We start from the raw sequence: 16,215 nt of genomic DNA, 5'->3' as shown, positions 1-16,215 counted from the left end.
TTCTCTAAACTGGTATTCCTCTTCTTTCTTTCCCTCTGTTAATACGTCTGCAACAAAATGCCTGGTCGTATCGTGGGCATGGAATCCCTGCGTATCCAGCACTCAGACCCTTTGCCTCAGAAAGACAAAAAAAATAGGACTGACAAGATCCAAGTGTAGCTGGGTCACAGACATGTCTCTCAGGTATTCTGCATAAAATTCCTCTGAGATTCGTCCTCCTTTATAATGTTACGTATTTCAGTCTCTGGCGCGACAGAAGGTGTAAAATGACAGGTTCCATGAAAATTTCAAATGCAAAGTTGAAAGCCCATTCCATGGCGTACATCTAAGGGCACGACTGGCTGTCCGGTGGGAACTTCCATTCATTCGATACGATTCGCATATCACTCAGGGGATAACTTGATAAGCTGGTCACACTATCGGCTTCCAGGAAAGAGCGCACGAACGAAAGTGGGCACTCCAGAGTATCTCTATGAATGGCAGAGTAAGAATTTATAAAGAACACATCGAGACGCGATAAACGAAGGAGAAAATCGAATCATTCTGTGGAAAGAAGTGAAGGAAAATTCCCTGTCCTCTTCCTATCCATCATTCCTTGATAGGACGGGGAAGACAATACCCATAGCGGATACCCCATCCCCCTATCGGCCCACCCACCCCAACGTCTGGCTCTGGATTGCACGGGGTATAGAGGCAGAGGCAGAGGCGGGGCCAGCATCTCGCAGGGTAGTTTTCGTTTAGTTTCTCCCAGCGAGTGTTGTGGATGCCTGTAGACGCCGTAGCTCGGGGTACCTACTCGTGCTTCTCTGGAGAAGCGTTCCATTGAATTTGTGAAAGTCCCTCGCTTCGTTAGGGAGGACATTCAAGTAATGCTGCCCAAGTGAAATCGCAGTGATGGTACGGTGCGACCGAACAATCGCGGACATGCCAGCAAGTGCAGTGTGGTGAATGAAGGACGGAACTGCGTCTTTGAATTACGAAGGACAAGTGCGGGGGAAGAAGGGTGCACTGAACAGACGTTTGTGTGAGAGATACAGAGACTCGTCACAGAGACAGACAATAATGAGGGACGTCACACTGGTGACATTAATGCTGGCTGCCGTGACGGCCACAGCGTGGGGTCACGGCGGCAGAAGCAGCCATGCCAGGGGCGTGGGCGTGTGGATGGACGACGGCAATGGGAAGACGGTGCTGGCCGACCGCCTCGATTCCGAAGAAGCCGCAGAGCTCGCCCGTGACATGCTAGATCTGCTGAAGTTGCCCGCGCCCCCGGCTCTCATAGGGCGGCACCATCGCCACAGCAAGGAACACCATTCCCACGCGTCGGCGCCCAAGTGGTTGAGGAGGGTCTACGATAACCTGGACGAGCATGGACAGGCCACCTCGGCCCTCATGGACGACGTTCACCGAAAGACTGTCACTGCTGCTGATACGATCATCACTTTTGTCAACAGAGGTTGGTTGGGACCTCATTCCAATACTTGATAAAAAAAAAAAAAAAAAAAAAAAAAAAAAAAAAAAAAAAAAAAAAAAAAAAAAAAAAAAAAAAAAACTCGGGAATTAACCAGGAAGACCAGTTTTCTCTAGCAATACGTTCAACTTCATTAAATTCAGTCTGTTTATAACAAACAAAAGCATGAGTAAGGCACAACAGATCTTGGCCCTTTCTCATTCATTTCAAACAGTTTAAAAATCAGACTGCAAACCCGACTTCCTTGATTTACGTATAAATTACACTTTAAAGATTTCACACTATTCTATAAGTTAATTTTTTTTTTAAATAAAACCACTACCACATGCAAAACGTTCAACTGCCGTTGTACTTTCATTTTAATGCAAAGAAACATTCTCCATGAACAGTACGGCCTACATTATACAGTATACTAGACATGGCTTACAGTAAATATAGTTTAAAAAATCGAAATTCATTCAAATTAGTCAGAGTACAACGAATGAGTGAGAGTACAACATGCTCTGGTTCTTTATTATTATATGATAATGATAATAATAAAGTACTAATCAATTACGTGTAACTTTCTCTCTCTCTCTACCCCAGCTACGGTCCACAAACAATCGCGTAAAAAGTCATTGTTTAGATCGACAGGTAGTCGGGGTATTATGGAAAAGCGAGAGAGAGAGAGAGAGAGAGAGAGAGAGAGAGAGAGAGAGAGAGAGATAGAGAGAGAGAGAGAGAGAGAGAGATATGATATGATTTATGCTATTAGAGAGAGAGGAGCAGAGAGAGAGAAGAGGATAGTGAGAGAGAGAGAGAGAGAGAGAGAGAGAAGAGAGAGAGAGAGAATTATCTATTGTTAGAATTTAAATACGAAAATTGTCTTTGATCATATGACAACCTGTTTGTCTATCTCTTATCTATCTAATTAAAAATAATAATATATATAATAAGTATAGTATTTATATATATAACTTACTCTATCTATATATATATATATATATATATATATATATATATATATATATATTCTATATATTATATATATATATATTTACATATATATATATCTATCTTATATATATATATTATATATATATATTATATATATATATAATAATATCTATTATATATATAAATATAATCTAATATACTATATATATTATTATATAAATATAAAGCTATCTATATATATAATAAAATAATATATTATATATAATATATAAATATATAAATCCAAAATACTAATATATATATATATATCTATATTAATAAATATCAATATATATATAATATCATATAAACTATATATATATATATAATTAATATATAATAAACTGAAATATTCCTTCAACTTGCATTGATATTTACTATGTGTATATGATATCTTTGATTGCTAACTTACATCTTTATCATATGCATGGTGCTTCAGTGGTTCAATTATATCTACTGTTATAATCATTTGGTATTTTTCTCTTCATTTGCTCTCCTTTTCACAAACAAGTATCTCTTCAGGTTTGTTCCATACGTAACAAAAGGACCCTAAGCAAGTAATCTAACCGTCTAAACAAAGCTATAAGCCACATTCTAAGTAAATGTTCTTTTCAAGCTTATAAGGACGGAATTTGGTCAATTTTTACTAGCTTTCTAAGGTCGACAGAAATTTTCCACAGCAAAAAGGTATCCATGAACTTGGCTAAATTACAATGTTTTCTTTTACTTGAGATTAAAAGAACAGACTGGTAACTGTGCGCGTTTTCTACGCTGTCTTTCTCATATGGCGTAACCTGAAGGGCAGAAATTTCTAAATATGTGCACTTATAATTCAAAAAATTATTTTTAACCAATAAAGCCTCACCATTTTCGTAACTGTAAAACCTTCTTTAATACCAATCCCTCCTTCTGTAACATTTTCATACTTATTCGTGATATTGTTAATGAATATAAAGTAATAAAATCGAGACCTAGGCATTCCTGATTTAGTGACAAAGATCAACATGCTGACACTCAATGTGAGTCTGTCTTCCCCCTCCCCCCCCCCATATTAAACAAATACACAAACACGCGCATGCGCACATATATTTCATATATTCGCCAATCCCCGACTGGAAGGGTTCCTGGTATGGGTTACTATATTATAGCCCCATACCTTCTCCTTCCACGGCTACGACCCACCTCAATAGACAGACCATCAGGTACATAAATCACTTCAAAGGTCAACTAAGCATTGTACTGCTTCCTGATAACCACTTTTAATCAGAGCACTTTTGAGTCCTTCCTATATCTACATTTTATAATTTACTTCCATTTTTATCAATTCATTTACCAATTTGTTAATTTACCTTTTCTTTTCTGGTAACCGATATCTTCTTTCTGTCTGTTCAATTACCTTCTGTTACTTCTTTCAAATGAACACCATATTCTTTGGAGGCTCGAATTTCAAACCAATGGTCCCTGCAGGCTTCCTCAATATGAATCAAGTTCATCTTCTGAAGAATACAAATAATAATAATAATATATTTTAGCTGTTTAATTGATTATTTTTGTTCAATTTCACTAATGATTTACAGTTTCCTTTATTAGCTTATTTCCTATCAAAACAATACGACCTGTCTTCTTACATATATATTAACCTTTCCACCACATTCTTATATTTCTGTTTTTTTTCTGCAAGTTTCAATCACCTGGCTAACACATGGGAAACTACTACGAATACCTTCCAATGCAGATGAGTTTGCTCAACTATCCTCTCCTCTCAGACATTCCGGCTGCTGCCTCCCTATATACTTCTTTCCCAGCAAATGAGAAAAGTTTACATGTAAGTGGATACATAAACACGAAAAGGTTGACACAAACATCATAACAGTGTAATAATAAGTATAAGGCTATTTCTATATTGATTTATCAGGTGCTGAGAAAATCTCTCTCTCTCTCTCTCGGGAATGAAGTCCACAGTGGATTAACATTTTATAACACTAAGCTTACCTGGTAAATTTCGCGTTAGTAAGTTTGAAAAAGAAACTGCATAACGACAAATGTTAATGTGAACGATTGTGTCTAAACAAACTGTTTCCTTAACAAAATTCCTTTATTAAGAATCTTTCATATCGAATTCGTCAACCTAATGACAAAGGGTCGGGACCTTGTACGACCTGAAAACCCCCAAAAATTAAATGCCAAGAAATCTATAATCCTTTCCTTAGAAATTTATATTCCTTTCCTTAAAAGTATTATTACAAGTGGACCTACTCTTGTGGCAAAGGAATCTGACAGAAAGCGTAGTGACGAAACGAAAACTAGATAAACGCCTCCATTACAAGACATTACAATATACAAAATTATCTTCATAATCTTTTTGACTGAACATTGAACAATCCAATGTTAGCAGCAGAAAATCAATAGTAGTATATGTTCTCCCTATTAATCTTGACTTTATTAGATCACATTATGCTAACATTACTCGATCGAATCATTATAGGGAATAAAAATAAAAATAAAAAAGGCAGCAGTTGACATTATTAGAGGAAAACGCTTAATCATCCTATCTCGGAACTTTTACGACGAATTCATAAAGAAAATTCTTTCCCATTTCATCAAAATCAATCTTAATTAAAGTAAGTTTTCACTAAAACAACATAAACAAATCTGGGATTTCGCTAACATGCTAAGGAAGCATAAACGGAAGTAAAAGTCACGTCGGGAAAATTAGGGTTCTATGTAACATTCACTATTCCACGTAAAATATTGACGCATGATCTCATGGGAACTTGTACAAATGCACAAACGTGATGCCAAGGTTTGAAACCTCAACCATATTTGCTACAACAGCAAAAGCAGAGACCTTAACCAGTAAACCATCAAGAAGAACCCGAGTCAAACATGAGTCATTAGTGTCCCAAGAAAATACCCTGTCAACTAAAGCCCGTCTCTCTCTCTTAGCTATACTGAATTCTTTTACCATGTTAAAGGAGGTTATGCTTTTGTTCAGTCTGCCAGTCTACCTGTCTGCGATAAGAATTATGAGAAAGAGAAAGACCGGATTTCAACAATATTTTGTGAAAATATTCATTATATTCCAGGGGAAACAGATAGCATCTAGTGTGGATGAAGGTTTGACACAGGATCCAACATATTTTTACCCCTTTCTTTATTCTTGTTGTTGTTGGTGTGTATATTTAAATAAAAATAAAAGGAAAACTTCCTGTTGTTTGTCAAAGACACATAGGTGATCCAGAGTATTTGGTAACTAAACTAATCTTATCTTGGTATTCGTGAAAGAAAATGTTAAGGAACCAGTAAATGGGTTAATATAGTTCCCGCACTGGTGGAGGTTTGTAATGCCTGACTGAACTATCTTCAATATTTAATAAACCAATCAAAATACCACTAACTGTGTTCAAAGATTAGTCTAAATCTATTTAAAATTATTTCTGACTATCTTCTAATTTAGATCCTCCAACGGGAAGGCCCTCGAAAGGATCAAACAAGAGGCTGTACTTCGACGTGAGTGACGTCCCCCTCGACCACACACTTCTCGGGGCAGAAATCCAGGTCTTTCGACACCAAGGTTACCACCTGGAGGAGCTCATCCTGCACATCTACATGGTCACTGATGATATCGGGTAGGCCAGAGAGAGAGAGCGAGAGAGAGACGAGAGAGAGGAGAGAGAGAGAGAGCAGAGAGAGGGAGGGAGGGGGGGCTTAAGGAATTTGTAGGGTTCCTTCAGGGCTGGGGGTACAACAAGGGAATGCAGGATATCTCAATGATCAATTATATATTCCTTACTTGTAGCAGCGCCCGTCATCTCACAGCTCTGTCTGGCTCTCTTGAACCTACTCTTCCTCAATACATCTTCATGTAATCGTAGTCATCTGTTGACAATAAATTTAATATAAATGTAGTCGTCTAACAATTGACGTTATTACTACTAACCACTAATATGCCCTAATTGGAGAACTATTCGTTTTCTGGCAGGACGGAGCAAGAAGTGGCAGAAGTGACACTGCCAGAGCACGGATGGGTCAACATCAACGTGACGACACCTGTCCTCTCTTGGCTCATCTTCCCGGAGACCAATCATGGCCTCCGACTTTCGGTCACCCTCCCTGGACAAAGTAATGAATGATTGAATTTGTCGTTTGTAGTGTCAAACAAATGCTTGATAGTTTCTTCTCATAATCAATTGGTATGTGGCTGATGTACAATAATACCGAGTCTCCCTTCGGACCGTGTCCGCCTAGCTGCATATTATAAGACTCTCAACATACATTACTTTTTTATCATTTCTCCTTGGGCAAAGCTCATGTTTAGTATAAGTTTATCCAATTTTTCAATCTGTTAACCTCCGTAGTGGATTGCTATATATGCCTGATAGTTGGTAATGGGACTAGCAACTTGATTGCAAAATAATTCTGCAAAGGAGGTTTTCTTTTCTGTTTGTTTATATGGAGGAATATCCAAGAGGTTATGAGTAGTACTGTTCCGAAATGTTTTCAATGGTTGGGCTTCGTCAGGCAACAAGTGACTGAATATTTTAAGGGAGAGTAGGAACATTGCATCAGGGAAGAGATAGGAATACGTATTATATACATCTGTATCAGTGGATTGCTAACCTTGCCTGAGCTTAAAGGTCACAGAATATTCATTTTTTTTAAATTCCTACCAAAACATTCAGCAATTAAAAATATTTCCTGCTAAGCGTAATTTTTTACAGTGCAGCCCTTGTTAGGACGAACCTTTTCTAATTATATATTCCAACCATCGTGCCATTAAAGCCTCCCATACTTCTGATGTGCTAACTACAATCTTTGCTAACTACAATCTTTGCTATCCTATTTTTACCACTATTCTTCGGCCCTAAATATTTAAGTCAACACACCTTTAACCGCTTCTTTACAGAATTAACGCATCACCTCGCATTCTATTTCTCTCACATAAATTGGTCACTAGTTCTTTCAAAAACACATTACTTACTCGTCTTCAAATTTTCTCCAATTATCTGGCTTTGCTTTGTTTCATGTTAATGCCCATATCAATATATCTTTAAATACCTTTCCTAAGATTGCCTGTCATTTTGCAGATTAGGGAAATTTTTTGTTAGACCTGTTCAGAAACACATGACATACTAGATTTCCTACAAAGGAAGTATTAATGCTGCTAACCACTATTAAAGCAAAAAGTAGCAAGCAACATCACATCTTTCAGAAAACTACCTTTCACTGGGTTCAAAACAATTCTCTCTTGAAGGACAAACAAATGAATTTATGAAAATTCAAAGAAATATTTTGATTTTGTTCACTGCAGGACACGAACGACAGTTCCATGAAGTGGGCATCACAGGTGCCCATGACGAAGAGGAATTCCGACCATTTATGGTCGGTTTCTTTGCCCTGCCAGGATCCCACACTACCAAGTCTCACATTCGCACGCCAAGATCGGTTGTTACCAGAAGCAAAGCAAGAAATTACAGAGGCAAGTATATTCTCCTTTGACAAAGCCTTTTACCGTCATTCAATAAAGTAACGTACAGTGTGTAAGAGTAAATAATGAAGGGCTTGTTGGGTAAAAAAAAAAATGGAACTTGATGTTAAAGATGAAGTTATATCAAAAGCACTTAACAGCAGCAAGGTATATCATTAGAGGGATCCCATTCCAGCATACTTCAGGCAGAACTATACTTTGACCATAAACAACTCACCATAGCAATACTTTTGTAACTTGTAAAAACAGAGAAAATTAATAAATTATGCACAGACGACTTGGACTGTCAAAATGAACACTGCATGCTGCCTTATATCATCCAGTGCTATTATCATGAACCAATTAGCTGAAAATTCTGGCTTACGTTACTACTACTACTACTACTACTGTTCTTGACAAATGAAGAGACAAGAACCACCAAACTTGTCGGTTTCTTGAATAGGAACTTGTGCGTTTAATCACTTTGAAGGCAGGAGCTTTGCAATTCAAATTTTCGCGAACGAGAAAAAAGGCCTATTTTGTTGTGCTGTATGTCTCCAGGTTCCAATATGTGTTGGAACTTTACAGGAGGGAACAATGCAACACGCACATCCACCTAAACCGGAGGAAGAAAAGTTTAATCTTATATATGTATATGTATATCTCTGTACTATGTGTAATGGTTATATATTATATATATATATATATATATATATATATATAATATATATATAAGATATATATATATATATATATATATATAATATGAATGTATGACTAGTAAAAATGTTCTGTTTCAACAGAATTCCATCTAATAAAAGGAGCCCATAAAAACGCCAAAATATATAGAGAAAATACTATATTTCAGAGACTGAAGATGGAGACAGCAGTCTCTGAAATGTAGCATTTTCTCTCTATATTTTGGAGTTGTTATGGGCTCCTTTTATTAGATATTTATATATATATTATATATTATATATATATATATATCTATATATATATTATATTGCTTATTCTACAGCTTTCAGTATCAATACAACTATGACTTAAAAATACACAAATCGCTTTTGAAGAAAAATACTGCTGAAATTTTTTATGGGCTTAATGCTCATGTAAATACGGTACCAATAATCTTAATTTTCCTTCCCAATTTCAATGACATGAAACTTGATAAAATGGCAAATGATAACTGGTCAGGCCAACATGGTACTGAATGCATGAATTAATAAAATGACATTTTTATTATAAGATGAGGTTTATATATACTTACCAAGTAATTACATAGCTATAGTTTCTAACTACATAGTATGGCAGCTAATTTTTAAAATTCACAGTAGCGATTCCTTTGTTTTGGTGTAGGTAACTAGCCCCCCCACTTTTGGGAAAGACAGGAACAAATAGGCAAAGCCTTTCAATTTGTTTATGCCTTATGTCCATGTGAGGGGAGGTGGGTGCGCTCCCATTCTGTAATTACTTGATAAGTATACACAGTGGACCGCCCGTATTCGCGTTCTCAAGATTCGCAGACTCAAATATTCGCGGATTTCTCTATGAACCATATCTACTCATTATTTGCGGGAATTCGTGTGTTCACAGTATTTTTCTATGAGAAATATCCACAAATGACTGAATTTTCATATCGATTTCATGATTAAATGCACGTTTTGTGATAAAACTTTTAAAAAACCGGGTACGTATACGCATTTTTAGTGGGTTTTTCTTGAACTTGAATGAACAAAATAGTCAGTTCTTAGCGTTTTTATCGGGGTTCTATGTATTCGTGGATTCTAGCTATTCAAGGGGGGTTTGGAACGCATTCCCCCTGAATAGGGGGGTCCACTATATATAAAACCTCATTTTATTATAAAAATGTCATTTCTGTAACTTACCAAGTAATTACGTACATAGTTGATTCCCACAATGTTAGGAGGTGGGATGCATGGACATATGATACCTCAAAACAGTACGTGTAATGACCATGAGAATAGAAATTTGCCAGCGTTGAAGCAATGCTTGTTGCTTCTGATGGGACATGAACTTGTTCAGAACTTTTCTTTTCATCTCGAATGGAGGAAAAGCATAAAGATCTTTGTTTGAACAGTCCTGTAACATGGCATCTGTTGCCCATGCTAAGGGATCCGGGACTGGTGAACAGAAAAGTGTAAGCCGGTGATTCTTGGAAGTCATGAAAAGATCCGGAGTGGGTTTTGCCCCACAGTTTCCATAGGTCTAAGCAAACTAGTGGATCTAAAGTCCACTCCGTGGGGATGACTTGGTTGTGTCTGCTTAACTGACTTGGGTGCAGAAGAAAGAATGCATCTTCCCTTGCTTGCTGATGTTGGACAGGGCTGTCATATTGTCCAAGTGGACTGCTACGGTCTTCCCGGGCACCTTTAGGGCAAAGGCTTGTAACCCTAAGGGAATCACTTTTAGTTCCTTCACATTTATATGAAACTTTTCTTGTTCCTATGACCACATCCCGGAGACCTTTTCTCCCACGAAAGCACCCCAGCCTACATCCAACGGGTCTGAATAAAAATTCAGATTAGGGTCCTCAATTAGTAAGGACTTTCCTTCCAACAACCTACCTTCAGACCTCCACCAAAGAAGGTGCTGCTTGATCTTGTGAGTCACCGGAAATACGAACAAGTCTGGAAATCTCCTTCTATCCCAGCTGGCTCTGAGAAAGAAATGAAGAAACGCTCATTTATAGTGTTCCTAGAGAAACAAACTGTTCTATGGATGAAAGGTCCTGAGGAGGTTCATCCATTTGTTTGCTGAGCATGTCTGAAGAGAGAAACTCGTCCACAGTTCTTAAGCAGGATTCTACCCTCTTGGGGGTTGGAAAAGCCAAAAAAACTTGAGAGTTCAATGTCATCCCCAAATATACTATCTCCTGAGAAGGAACCAGCTGGGATTTCTGAAGATTTACAAGTACGCCTAGATCCTGGACTAAAAGAAGGGTCTTGCAAAGTTCCTCCATGCATTGTTTCTTTGTTGCAGATTGAAGGAGCCAAATGTCCAAGTAGAGAGCAATGTTTATGCCCATCAGTTGGAGCCACCCTGCAAGGGGAGCTACAAGTCGGTCCTGGAAAACGAATCTGAGGTACTTCCTTGAATCCGGGCGAATGGGGACGTGGAAGTTTGTCTCCTTGATGAACAGATGCACGAATAGTGATTAGTTTCCATTCTGAATTTTGTATTCTGAACGAGGACATTAAGAGCACTGACATCCAGGACCGGTCTCCATCCTCCTGAAGCCTTGGGGACAACAAAAAGACGATTGTAGAACCGCTCTCATGCCATGTCTTCTACTATCTCTATTGCCTTCTTGGAGATGGGGGCAGAAACTTCATCCAAGAGGGCCAAAAGCCTCTCTGAGCCTATAGAATGGGAAGTCAGGATGATGGGCTTCTTGACTATGGCCGGGTATTCATGCACAGGTTTACCTGTCAGTCTTCATCGAAACTGACGTTAAAATGTAAATGTGGACGACAGTTTATGGGAGAAGTCAGTCCTCTCACCAGAACTGATGAACTGATGGAATCACCTAAAGTTCTTTCAACCGACTGACGGGTGATCGCACGTGTGGATGGATAACCAATGATTTTATGACGGTTAGCCGCTGGGCTTTGCCTGGGAAGGATCTCGCCACTCGGACCAGAATATGAATAAACTATGTACGTATAGGTCTAATTAATTTCATTGTTAGACCATGCAGTGCTATTTATAGACCGTTGTGATTCCCAATCTCATGGAGGGATCGGCCGGCTAGTTACTCATCGTGACTGTAGACGCAGGAAAAGCCAAAGCCACTGGTGAGGTGGGAAAACTACGAAGTAGTGCTCCATATGCAGTCAAAGATGATTTTTCCACCACCCTGTTTGCTACCTCCTCTACCAACAACACTGGAGATAAAGACAAGTCAGCAGCAGGCTTAACTGCACGAGGAGGCTTCCTCAGAAAACCCAAAATATCACCCATGTGCTGTTGGATAGGCACCAACAAAGGATCCAAAACTGAAGAAATTGTAAAAAGTCAAGTATTTCTTAGTTTAATCAGACCACCGAGCTGATTAACAGCTATCCTAGGGTTGGCCGGGATGATTAGATATTTTTATTTGACTAGGAACCAATTGGTTGCCAAGCAACGGGATCTACAGCTTATTGTGGGATCCGAACCACATTACATCGAGAAATGAATTTCCAATCACAAGAAACAAATTCCTCTGGTTCCTTGTTGGCAGACTGAGGAATCAAACTCAGGACTACCGAATTGGTAGGCGAGAGCATAATCCACTCGTTCAATGAGGAACTCAAAGACATTGTAGGCTGACATTGGGGAGAAGGGAAATTGGCCAATTAGAGCTCCAGCATCTCCATACAAGTGGGTGCTCAGTTGCTAGGAAGTTGTAGAATGGTTGGATGCTACTGGGCGCTCTGTTGGCGTTTGGAAGTCTGAATGCTTAGATACTACTGAATGCTAGAGTTTCTGATACATTGTGCACCAATGGGCACTAAGAAGTTGTTGCACCTGTAAGTGTACCAGAGTGATTATGTCTACAAGAGGACGATGAATGTTTCAATCCCAGAACAAGACATTTCTAGTCTGCTTGCACTGGCGAGAAATGATCCGGAGTGTCCCAGAAACTATTTGACAGCTCCTTGCACACTGCATGGGTAGACCCTACCGACCTCCCTTCAGCTTCAGGTATGGTGTTCTCCCAGGTTCAGGAGTGTGCCAGGGACCTTTGTCTAAGAGAATTGGTGGGACAGGCAGCCAGCTCCTCTACAAACACTGGACTTGCATTGTAAACACTACTCTAACTCACTTGATCCATTAGGGCTCAAAATGAAGTCTCTAACTGGCCCATAGACTCCACTATTAACTCGAACTTGTATTCGAAGCTTGATTCCAGGTTGGAAATGGCATTGGGGTGGAAACATGGGAGTTTGGTAAGAGTTCAGGTGGTACAACAGAACTGAGAATATATGACAATAGGTACAGATATACCAGGTAAATTAATATGTACTACTAGTAGATTCCTGATTTATTCTTTCTAAAGTGTTGCCTTTCTTTTCCTATCCCCCTCTAATTTAGAAAGATGGGAATTAAGAACTTTCCATTGTTTAGGATTCCATTCTACACATTGTTCACAAGATCAAGTTACAGGACAAACTTGACCACTACAAGAATAGCAAATTATGTGTTAATCATACTTTGTTAAAGTTAACCTCGTATCACAGCCTTTCCTGTAATAACAAGTGGAAGACACACTTGCGCTGGACATTGTCACAGTTGATAACAAAGTCAAAGTCAAAATCTTGCAAAGACAGTCTAAATAATGAAATCACGGTCTTTTTGAGAAAATAAGCTACCAAAAGCTACACAAAACGTACTTCACTTATTTGTCTCAATTCAACAACCAGCAAAGGAAAACAAACTCCAAATTTAGCTGAGACCCAACAACTTTCATCATCAGCTGGCAGAAACAAATTGAAAGGCTTTGCCCAGTTGTTCCTCTTTCCCAAAAGTGAGTGGGGCTAGTTACCTACCCCAAAAACAAAAAAATCACTACTGCAAATTTCACATTTTAGCTGCTGTACTAGTTAGAAACTATAGCTATGTAATTACTTGGTAAGTTACATATTTAAAATCATGAAATTTAGGCTTTGAAGCCATTCACTGCACAACTTTCAGCTACTGAGCACTCAAGCCAATGAAAAGAGGGTATTGGAAAAGTTGAAAGAGTAACTCTATGCATGGCACTATGCCTAAATTGTATAACTTAAACAATGGATAAAGTGCCCCCTTTTTTTAAGATGCTTTATCCAGAAGAGACCTAACACTTGTTTATCCAGAAGAGACCTCACGCTCAGCAAGTGTTATCCATTTTCTAGGACTTATAACGAAAGATACGTATTTGTAAAAATTATTCCCAAATCCATGCTACATATACTTGACTCTCATACCTTCACTTTTATTTTATTAAACTGCAGTTAATAAAATTACTGTATATCTAATGATATACTACCTTCATCCTACCTTTATATCAATGATCTAGTTATTGTAATTACTTCCTTGTATACACAAAAAGCTAAAAGGAATATTTATAAAGATCTAAATTTATAGCATTCACAAATTCATGATTTCAAAACCTCTCTTCACTGTAATAAGTATTGTAATTAAAACTCTGTTAACCAAACATCATGAGAAAGGGCCAATATTAGCAATATGTTGTATACCATAAAAAAATATTGAACAAAAGTTTCTCAATTAACAAAATATAAAAAATCTTAGGACTCATCACAAACTAGCAGAGAAAAAAATTAACCATTAATCACATCTAAAACCAAATCAATCTTCTTTCAGCAGATCTAGCAGATAACAAGGTGGGATCAGACACACTGTGCCGGATGAAGAACCTCCGTGTGTCATTCAGTGATCTGGGCTGGGAAGACTGGGTCATTGCTCCAGAAGGCTATGATGCCAACTACTGTGAGGGGCACTGCCTCTTTCCTCTTCATGCTGACATGAATGCTACTAACCATGCCCTTGTCCAAACACTGGTCAAGGTCATTGACGGGGTCACAGATGACCATGAAGTGCCACCTAATGCATGCTGTGCTCCTATAGACCTGACAACCATACCTGTCCTCTACTATTCCTATGACAACAATGTTGTGCTCAAAAAGTATCCAAATATGATAGTGAAGACGTGTGGATGTCACTGAAATATAGTAGGAAAGATAGATATAAAAGTTCAAGTATAAGATTATTGCTTCAGCTCATATCTATGATATCGTATTTTAAGATAAATAATGATTACCTATCTATCTATATACATGTGTAATGATCACAGTTTGTGTTATGAATCTTACTAATGTATTATGTATTTATATTCCAGTCAAGTTTCCACTAGTGATTATAGCCAGTGTACTATCTTTTAATACTTAATTCAGTGCTAGCTGAACTCTAACAAACCCACAGGCATAAAGTTATGCAGTGTATGCTTTTCTCTAAAACAGACTTAGTATTATGCTCAAAACTTAAGCTTTATTTTCAGCAAGGCTTTCCTACAACCTTCTTCAGACTTAAAAATCCTAGAATCAGTCCATTTAAACTACAGTACTTTCCAATATAATTCCTATATAATGCTACACCCAAGTCACTATTTTAAACTTTGGCTATTCGAAAGAGAGAGAGCATATCCATAACAAATACCTGCACCATAGTCTTTATGTATAAAGATCAAATAACAACTTACTTTCCACAATGTACTGCACTTGACAGCTTCATAACATTGCTAATCATTTCATTTCTACTCTGATGTCATCAAGTATAAAAATGAACCCCAGCAGGGTGGAGTCTAACATGCCTCAGACACCAATCTAATTACTGCATTAATTCATATGGGATTAGTATACATTTCAAATATAGATATGATTTTACTGTGACTTAAAAATATATAAAATAAAGTTACCTTTTATTTTTATTCAATATTCCTCTTCACCTACTGTTAATTAATTAATGTACTATGTATATACTACACACTTTTAAAGTACAGGATCAGTTGTAAAATCTACATATTTTAATCTATTTAAAAAATATAATATCATTCCATCACATAAGTAAACAAGTAAAAGAGCCAAAGTTTCTTTGGCACAATAAAATTTTCTGTATAGCTGACACACTATAGTGGAACCTCGACATACGAAAGTCCCAAGTTCCGAAAAATTCATGTTACGAAAGCAAATACGAAGATTTTTTGCCTCAGCATACGAAAATAATTCAGGTTACGAAAGGGTGTTACTGTAAAGTCCCGAGATTTGCCCGGACTGCCGAGAACTATTTTAAAACTCACGCACAGCCAACTGAGTAGACTCGCCACCACCCTCCCGCTCTCCCATTGGTTCCTGATGCTAGTCACCGCGGTATGATATTGCTCTCCTATTGGTCAGCATCTCTCCCACCGTGCTCTATATAAAATCATTCTTCGGACACTCGGTAGCAGCATCGTTATCGTAAGCACACAGAATTCGTTCATTCATATACGATTTAGTTCGTTAACGTAAATTCGTGTTAGTAATTTCGCTTTGTACTTTATCGAGTTGTGTGAGAACTTTAGTACATAACTTAATTACGTACGTACGGTCATGGGTCCCAAGAAAGTTGCTCAAGTTCACGGAAAGAAGAGGATGCTTTCTATGGAGACAAAGATGGAGATTGTCAAAAAGTATGAGGCTGGCATGCGGTTGAGTGTGATCGCTAAGGAATGCGGCCGAAATCCGTCGACGATAGG

At 38.0% G+C, this 16,215-nt stretch overlaps 1 protein-coding gene across 2 annotated transcripts; it reads left to right on the top strand.

Annotated features, from left to right (window-relative positions):
- Positions 1-470: 470 nt before the first annotated feature.
- Positions 471-15,395, top strand: LOC135221654 (protein 60A-like). 2 transcript variants are annotated; one of them, XM_064259351.1, is made up of 5 exons: positions 471-1,456; positions 5,904-6,075; positions 6,429-6,568; positions 7,758-7,925; positions 14,286-15,395. In XM_064259351.1, the coding sequence occupies exons 1-5, from the start codon at positions 949-951 to the stop codon at positions 14,645-14,647; spliced, it is 1,350 nt and encodes a 449-aa protein (XP_064115421.1). In that variant the 5' UTR covers positions 471-948; the 3' UTR covers positions 14,648-15,395. The 2 variants fall into 2 exon arrangements, with proteins under 2 accessions (XP_064115421.1, XP_064115422.1); XM_064259352.1 differs by having other exon boundaries at positions 474-1,456; positions 14,289-15,395.
- The last annotated feature ends 820 nt before the right edge of the window (positions 15,396-16,215 follow it).

The sequence above is a fragment of the Macrobrachium nipponense genome, chromosome 3, assembly GCF_015104395.2.
Source record: "Macrobrachium nipponense isolate FS-2020 chromosome 3, ASM1510439v2, whole genome shotgun sequence".
NCBI lineage: Eukaryota > Metazoa > Arthropoda > Malacostraca > Decapoda > Palaemonidae > Macrobrachium > Macrobrachium nipponense.
This window is presented reverse-complemented; position numbering and strand designations above follow the sequence as displayed.

Excerpts from the sequence above, each read along its gene's own strand:
- LOC135221654 (XM_064259351.1), top strand. The coding sequence starts at position 949 with ATGAAGGACGGAACTGCGTCTTTGAATTACGAAGGACAAGTGCGGGGG. Across the intron at positions 1,457-5,903 it reads CATCACTTTTGTCAACAGAG|ATCCTCCAACGGGAAGGCCC; the intron begins GTTGGTTGGGAC and ends CTTCTAATTTAG. Across the intron at positions 7,926-14,285 it reads CAAAGCAAGAAATTACAGAG|CAGATCTAGCAGATAACAAG; the intron begins GCAAGTATATTC and ends ATCTTCTTTCAG.